The sequence below is a fragment of the Rhinopithecus bieti genome, unplaced genomic scaffold (assembly GCF_001698545.2).
Source record: "Rhinopithecus bieti isolate Rb0 unplaced genomic scaffold, ASM169854v2 scaffold_30687, whole genome shotgun sequence".
Classification (NCBI taxonomy): domain Eukaryota; kingdom Metazoa; phylum Chordata; class Mammalia; order Primates; family Cercopithecidae; genus Rhinopithecus; species Rhinopithecus bieti.
In genome coordinates this window covers 30,446-38,665 of record NW_016813366.1, presented here as the reverse complement: position 1 = coordinate 38,665, position 8,220 = coordinate 30,446, and the positions used below count along the sequence as shown (strand labels likewise).

General features: G+C 53.3%; 1 protein-coding gene across 3 annotated transcripts in view; it reads left to right on the top strand.

Annotated features, from left to right (window-relative positions):
• Positions 1 to 459: 459 nt before the first annotated feature.
• The window catches only part of ZNF77 (zinc finger protein 77), a 31,999-nt gene continuing 24,238 nt past the window's right edge, over positions 460 to 8,220 (top strand). For 2 of the 3 annotated variants that reach the window (XM_017848026.1, XM_017848025.1), the window contains exon 1: positions 475 to 588. In XM_017848026.1, the coding sequence (XP_017703515.1) occupies positions 586 to 588 (3 nt within the window). In that variant the 5' untranslated portion in view covers positions 475 to 585. Of the gene's footprint in view, positions 589 to 8,220 lie in introns of all 3 variants that reach the window. The other variant, XM_017848024.1, reaches the window with a different exon arrangement.

Here is an 8,220-nt window from a genome sequence, read left to right as displayed (position 1 = left end):
GACAGCACGGTGACGTCACACACGCGGGTCCCGTCCCCAGGCAGGACTCTGCCCCATGGGACTCCTCGCCCTTCCCCTCCTCCTCCCACGAGAGGCCGCTCCGAGGGGAAGCTGAGTCTGGAGTTCCCGCGCAGTCAGGGAGGAGGACGCCGCGCCCTCCCCGGACTGGAGTGAGTTCGCCCAGATCCGCGTGTCCCTGGCTGGAGGGTCAGCCACGCGTGTTCTCGACGCGCCCGTCACTCAGGGAAGAACTAGCCAATCAGGACAGGCAGGGGCGGGGCCCAGGGAACTGTCCAATCAGAGACGTTAAGCCAAAAAAATGGAGCCCTGACCAATCAAGGGCGCTAGGGGGACGGACTGGGGAACTCTCCAATCAGGGGTGCGGAGTTGACAGTATTGTCCAATCAGAGTCGCGACTTCCCGAGATCTGTCCAATCAGGCCCTGGGGACGGAAAGCCCAGTTCCCCTCTGCCCTGTGCGCTTCCCCGCCTACCCCCGAGCGGCTCAGGTGGCCTGTGGTACTCACCAGCGCCGGCCGCTGGACCGCGGGGCGCTTGCCCCGGAGAGCCCAGGAGCGGGCGGGACATGGTGAGTGCGGGGCGCGAGCCGAGCCCGGGCCCAGGGCGAGGTGGGGCGGCAGAAACCGGCGTCCGCCCGTGTTCGCGGCCGGAGGAAGCTGAGGGACGCGCGGGGCGGCGCAGGACGAGCGCCTGGGCCCCGGGAACGCGGTCACAGCGGCCGACCGGTAGTGCTGGGGGCAGTCTGGGGAGACAGCAGGGGCGGTCAGGGACTGGAGGGGTAGTTTCTGGGGACAGTAGAGGTCAGGAGTTTGGGGGGAGCTTGTGGGGACAGCAGAGGTGGTCAGGGGCTTGGAGCAGTTTAAGTGGACAGTAGAGGTTTAAGGGGCGCTGGGGCAGTTTGCGGGGACAGTAGAGGCGGCCAGGGACTCAAGGGCAGTTTTGGGAGAGTGGAGGAGGGGAGGGGCAGTTTGCGGGAACAGACTTGTTCAGGGGCTCGGCGGCACTTTGGGAGCTCAGTAGAGGGGAGTCAGGCTCAAGGGCAGATTAGGGGGCCAATAGCAGCGGTCAGGAAGTCGGGGGCAGTTTGGGGGGGCAGTAGAGGCCGTCATGTGTTTGAAGGGGCAGTTTTGGGGAACAGAGGTGATCAGGGGCTTGAAGGCAGTTTAGGGGACAATAGTTGCAGTCGGGAGATTGGGGGCAGCTCGAGGGGACAGCAGAAGCGGTCAGGGGCTCGGGCACTTTGGGGGTCAGTAGAGGCGGTCAGGGGCTTGAGGGCAGTTTGGGGGGACAGCAGAGGCAGTCAGGGGCTCGGGGAGAGTTTGAAGAGAGGGCAGGGGCCGTCAGGGGCTTGGCGGTCAGTTTGGGAAGGTCTGCCAAGGAGGAGGTGGTGCCCTGTCCTGGAGCCTGTCAAACAAAAATAAAATCCTGGGCCGGGCGCGATGGCTCACGCCTGTAATCCCAGCACTTTGGGAGGCTGAGGCGGGTGGATCACCTGAGGTCAGAAGTTCCAGACCAGCCTGTCCAACATGGCGAAACCCCGTCTGTACTAAAAATACAAAAGTTAGCGGGGCGAGGTGGCAGCGCCTGTAGTCCCAGCTACTCGGGAGGCTGAGGCAGGAGAATGGCGTGAACCCGGGAGGCGGAGCTTGCAGTGAGCCGAGATCCGGCCACTGCACTCCAACCTGGCGACAGAGCGAGACTCCGTCTCAAAAAACAAAAACAAAAAAAAAAATCGTGGCTAGAGAAGGAGACAGAAAAATAGGGATAAGCCCCAGCCTCAGAAACCTGCCTGCTCTCAAAATCAACCAGGAAAAGGCTTTACTTTCATAAACAAGAAAGGGTTTGGAGGAACTTTTTAGGGGACAAGCAGAAAGTGGATTAACAGTAAATGTACCTCCTCGTGGTCAGCTCGCTCAGGGGAGGTAATGGGGGGGCTCCACACTTATTGCTTGCTCAGACTCAGGGCGGCCACTCAAAGTTCAGGGACCTGTGGACAGGACAGAAGGCTGAGTAAAGTTTGGGGAAGAAACGGGACGCTGTGGTTAAGCCTGTGTCAACCCAAACATAGTAAGGAAACTTTTATGAAGAAGGATTATTGCAAGGTATTGGGGGAGGGGGAGAAGGGGCTGTTGGAATAGGGAGAAGGGTTACTTGGATTAGGGGAAGGGGAGTAATGCCAGAGGCTTGGGGTTCTCTTGCAGTGGGGTGGGGGTATAAGCAACAGGGACATGGGGACAGTTGATGATTGGGCTGGGGGACTAATGCCATGGGCACAGGGAGACAGCTGCAGGGGGAGAGCTCTGTGACCATCAAGTATGCAGGCATCTGAAGAATTGGCTAGGCCTGGCGCAGTGGCTCATGCCTGTACTCCCAGCACTTTGGGAGGCTGAGGCGGGTGGGTCACCTGAGGTCGGGAGTTCAAGACCAGCCTGGCCAACATGGTGAAATCCCATCTCTACTAAAAAATACAAAAATTAGCTGGCGTGGTAGTGTGCGCCTGTAATCCCAGCTGCTTGGCGGGCTGAGGCAGGGAGAATTGCTTGAATCCAGGAGGCGGAGGTTGCAGTGAGCCGTGATCACACCACTGCACTCCAGCCTGGGCCACAGAGTGAGACTCCATCTGAAAAAAAAGAAAGAGTTTGCTAAAAGAAGTTTTTCTTTTCGGCCGGGCGCGGTGGCTCAAGCCTGTAATCCCAGCACTTTGGGAGGCCGAGACGGGCGGATCACGAGGTCAGGAGATCGAGACCATCCTGGTTAACCTGGTGAAACCCCGTCTCTACTAAAATTACAAAAAACTAGCTGGGCGAGGTGGCGGGCGCCTGTAGTCCCAGCTACTTGGGAGGCTGAGGCAGGAGAATGGCGTGAACCTGAAGGGCGGAGCTTGCAGTGAGCAGAGATCTGGCCACTGCACTCCAGTTTGGGCGACAGAGCGAGACTCCGTTTCAAAAGAAAAAAAAAAAGTTTTCTTTTCTTTCTTTCTTTTAGTCAGGTCTCAGTCTGTTGCCCAGGCTGGAATGCAGTGGTGCGATCATGGCTTACTGCAGCTTCAACCTTCTGGACTCAGGCAGGCCTCCTGCCTCAGCCTCCTGAGTAGCTGGGACTGTGCATGCCCCACTACACCCAGCTAATTCTTAACAAAAATGTTTTAACAGCCAGGTGTGGTGGCTCACACCTGTCATCCCAGAACTTTGGGAAGCCGAGCCAGGATGATGCTTGAGACCAGAAGTTTGAGACCAGCCTGGGCCATCTAGTGAGACCTGGTCAATTTTTTTCTTTTCCTGTAGAGAAAAATATGTTGCCCAGACTGGTCTTGAACTCCTGGGCTCCACTGATCCTTTCCCCTCGGCCTGCTAATGTGATGGGATTACAGGCGTGAGCACATGGTCTTGAAGCAGTTTTCTGTTTTGTTTTGTTTTTGAGATGGAGTCTAGCTCTATTGCCCATGCTGAGTGCTGTGGCGCGATCTCAGCTCATTGCAACCTCTGCCTCCTGGGCTCAAGATATTCTCCTTCCTCAGCCTCCCAAGCAGCTGGGATTACAGGTGTAGGCTACCATGCCCAGCTAATTTTTGTATTTTTGCATTTTTATTTTTTTTTTGAGATACAGCTTCACTCTCGTTGCCCAGGCTGGAGTGCAATGGCCCGATCTCGGCTCACCGCAACCTCTGCCTCCCAGGTTCAAGCGATTCTCCTGCCTCAGCCTCCTGAGTAGCTGGGATTACAGGCATGGACCACCACGTATGGCTAATTTTTGTATTTTCAGTAGAGACGGGGTTTTTCCATGTTGGTCAGGCTGGTCTTGAGCTCCAGACCTCAGGTGATCTGCCCGCCTTGGCCTCCCAAAGTGCTGAGATTACAGGCCTGAGCTAACGTGCCCGGCCGATGTTTGTATTTTTATTAGAGACAGGGTTTCACTGTGTTGGCCAGGCTGGTCTTGAACTCCTGACCTCGTGATCCGCCCGCCTCAGTCTCCCAAAGTGCTGGGATTACAGGCGTGAGCCACTGCTCCTAACCTAGCGAATCATTTCTGAGACAAAGAATGGGACTTCGGAGGGTCTGAATCTGGCCTTGTCATCTGCATTAATCTTACCTAAGTCATATGGGAAGGGAGGGTCCTGGCTGTGCCCAATTCCAGAGCACAGCAGGATGGGGTTCACCTTTGCTGGTTTGCAGGAGCACAGAACTGAAGTCAGTTCAACATTGTCACCTGACAGCTGCAAACAGCCTCGTCTGTGTCCGGCTCAGCACTGGTATTGTTCCTATTTCAGCCCCAGGTTTTAATAAATGTAAAATAATGAGACTGGGGATGCGCACCTGTGGTTCCAGCCACTTGAGAGGCTCAGGGAGCAGAATCACTTGAGCTCACGAGTTTGAGGCTGCACCACTGCACTCCAGCCTGGGCAACAGAGCTAGACCCTGTCTCAGAAAAAAAAAAAAAAAAAAAAGAGCCGGGTGCGGTGGCTCACACCTGTAACCCCAGCACTTTGGGAGGCTGAGGTGGGCAGATCACAAGGTCAGAAGTTCAAGACCACCCTGACCGACATGGTGAAACCTCATCTCTACTAAAAATACAAAAATTAGCTGGGCGTGGTGTTGCGTGCCTGTAATCCCAGCTACTTGGGAGGCTGAGGCAGGAGAATCGCTTGAACCCAGGAGGCGGACGTTGCAGTGAGCTGAGATTGCGTCACTGCACTCCAGCCTGGGTAACAGAGCTAGACCCTGTCTCAAAAAAAAAAAAATAAAGAATAAATGCTTTTTGTCTTTTTTTCTTGTCCTTAGTGAGGGCAGTCAGTAGTGTCTCAGATGTGTTCTTTGCCTTCTGCCACTGCCTGGTGTTATTCTGTGGCTTAGCCTGAGAAGGCTGCTGTGGAAAACTCTCAAACTTGGAAAACGTTGCTTCTTCCATTAGGACGAGGGGAAAGGCGCACACACAGCCCCACGCCTTATTGTGAGGTGGGCGAAGGTGTGGATTGAAAACATTCATGAAACTAGCACCGACTTAGGCAGGGTGCAGAGTTTGTGACAACGTGTGACCCTGCTCCGTCTCCTGTTAGTATCTGCGCATCAGATGGATGCACATTCTGTAAAACGCGACCCACAGTGCTGAGACCCACAGTACAGAGAAGCGGCAATTCCAGTTAGGGGATTGACAAACAATTTATCATGAGGATAATCATGAACTCATACCTGTTTTCTGCACGGGACCCGTTGTGGGATAAAAAACCTTCTAGATATCCCAGCACTTTGGGAGGCCGAGACGGGCGGATCACGAGGTCAGGAGATCAAGACCATCCTGGCTAACACGGTGAAACCCCGTCTCTACTAAAAAATACAAAAAAACTAGCCGGGCGAGGTGGCGGGTGCCTGTAGTCCCAGCTCCTCGGGAGGCTGAGGCAGGAGAATGGTGTGAACCCGGGAGGCGGAGCTTGCAGTGAGCTGAGATCCGGCCACTGCACTCCAGCCTGGGCGACAGAGCGAGACTCCGTCTCAAAAAAAAAAAAAAAAAAAAAAACCTTCTAGATTAGTCTTTTAGAATCCAGCACTCACCCCTTTGTCCTTTAACACTGAAAGTGGTGATTTGGCTGCGTTTTATTTTATTTTTTTTGAGACAGTCTCGCTCTGTCTCCCAGGCTGGAGTGCAGTGGTTTGATCTCAGCTCACTGCAACCTCCACCTCCTGGGTTCAAGCAATTCTCCTGCCTCAGTCTCCTGAGTAGCTGAGATTACAGGCGCGCCACCATGCCCAGCTAATTTTTGTATTTTTAGTAGAGATGGGTATAAGGTTAGCCGAGAGAAAGGATGAGAGAGAGACCCAAGGTCAGGCGAGGAAGTTTATTGAACCTACCGGCTGCTCCACTAGAGAGAGAGGAGGCAAGCCTGAGCTTACAAAATGAGGGGTTTCTATGGGGGAGAAAGACCCTGGGGTTGTTTGCTGGTTAATTTTGCCGCATATTACCTTGTGACATTTATTAGGGGAGGGTGTAGGTCAAGTTTGTTTATGCTTCCCATGACCTCCCCCTGTGCGGTCCGGATGATTTGTAATTGGGGTTTGCTTATCGCAGCAAGGTCTGATCAGTGAGGAGTCTTGATCACTGCGGTGAGAAGCTTCACTGGCTTCACTCTGGTGCCCAGATAAGGGCTTAGAAATGTAAAGAGGCGGCCGGGCGCGGTGGCTCAAGCCTGTAATCCCAGCACTTTGGGAGGCCGAGGCAGGCAGATCACGAAGTCACGAGATCGAGACCATGGTGAAACCCCGTCTCTACTAAAAATACAAAAAATTAGCTGGATGAGGTGGCGGCGCCTGTAGTCCCAGCTACTCAGGAGGCTGAGGCAGGGGAATGGCGTGAACCCGGGAGGCGGAGCTTGCAGTGAGCTGAGATCTGGCCACTGCACTCCAGCTTGGGCGACAGAGCGAGACTGCGTCTCAAAAAAAGAAAAAAAAATGTAAAGAGGCTTGAGGGAAGGGTGGGCACAGAGAAGAGTTGCAGAGCATCTGGGGGAGGGGTGGGCGCGCCAAGAAGCTTTTTTGAGGCAGTTTGTCCCTAACAATGGGCTTTCACCACGTTGGCCAGGCTGGTCTTGAACTCCTGACCTCAAGTGATCCACCTGCCTCAGCCTCCCAAAGGGCTGGGGTTACAGGCATGAGCCACCGTGCCCAGCCTCAGCTGCGTTTGTATTCAGGCCCAGGTTAAGGGACTTTGGTTGAAGCGGGTGTGGCACCTGAGGCGGGACCAGTGTGCTTCATGCCATTCGTGTATCCGTGGATGAACACCGCTTTGCGATGCAGATTCCCACCTGATACTTCTCAGATTTTTGGATACGGCTGGATGGTGGATAGAATAAACCGCTTGTTTGGGGCATCTATGAAGATGACTTGGCAGTTTTCCTTTAATGTGAATTATGAGTTCATACCTTTTTTTTTGAGCTGGAATCTCACTCTGTTGCCCAGGCTGGAGTGCAGTGGTGCGATCTTGGCTCACTGCAAGCTCCGCCTCCCGGGTTTAAGTGATTCTCCTGCCTCAGCCTCCTGAGTAGCTGGAACTACAGGCGCCTGCCACCATGCCTGGCTAATTTTTTTTTTCTTTTTTGAGACGGAGTTTTGCTTTCGTTGCCCAGGCTGGATTGCAGTGGTGCAATCTCAGCTCACTGCAACCTCTGCCTCCCAGATTAAAGCGATTCTCTTGCCTCAGCCTCCCAGGTAGCTGGGATTACAGGCATCCGCCACCACGCCCGGTTACTTTTTTTTTGTATTTTTAGTAGAGATGGAGTTTCATCATGTTGGACAGGCTGGTCTTGAACTCCTGACCTCAGGTGATTCACCTGCCTTGGCCTCCCAAAGTGCTAGGATTACAGGCGTGAGCCACCGCGCCTGGCTAATTTTTGTATTTTTAGTAGAGATGGGGTTTTATCATGTTGGCGAGGCTGCTCATGAACTCCTGACCTCAAGTGATCCGCCGGCCTCAGTCTCCCAAAGTGCTGGGATTACAATTACAGTTGTGAGCCACCTTTCCCGGCCTTTTTTTTTTTTTTTTTTTTTTGAGATAGGGTATCACTGTGTCACCCATGCTGGAGTGCAGTGGCAACATCTTGTCTCACTGCAGCCTCAACCCCCTGGGCTCAAATGATCCTCCCACCTCAGCCTCCTGAGTAGCTGGGACTCCAGGTGCACACCACCATGCCTGGCTAATTTTTGTATTTTTTGTAGAGACAGGATTTCACCATATTGTCCAGGTTGGTCTCGAACTTCTGGGCTCAAACAGTCCTCCCATCTCAGTCTCCCAAAGTTCTGGGATTGTAGGCATGAGCCACCAAGCCCAGCTGCTGACAGCATTTTATTGTAGAATAGAACACATGTAGAAAAGTTTTGTAAGACAATTACAGAATCAGCTGAACCATCCTAAAGTGAACCGTGGGTAATGACAGCCAGCCCTTGGCATCTCATTTGAAATGATACATAATGGTAGGCTTCTCCCTCCAGGTCAGGCCAATATCCTAAATTCTTTTAGGTTTTTTTTGTTGTTGTTGTTAGAGACGGGTTTTACCGTGTTGCCTCGGCTGGTCTCGAACTCCTGAGCTCAAGTGATCTGTCTGCCTCAGCCTCCCAAAGTGTTGGAACTACAGGCGTGAACCACCACACCTGGCCAGTATCCTAAATTATAAGGATAGAGTCTCTTCTCTTTCTTTTTTTTTTTTTTTTTTTGA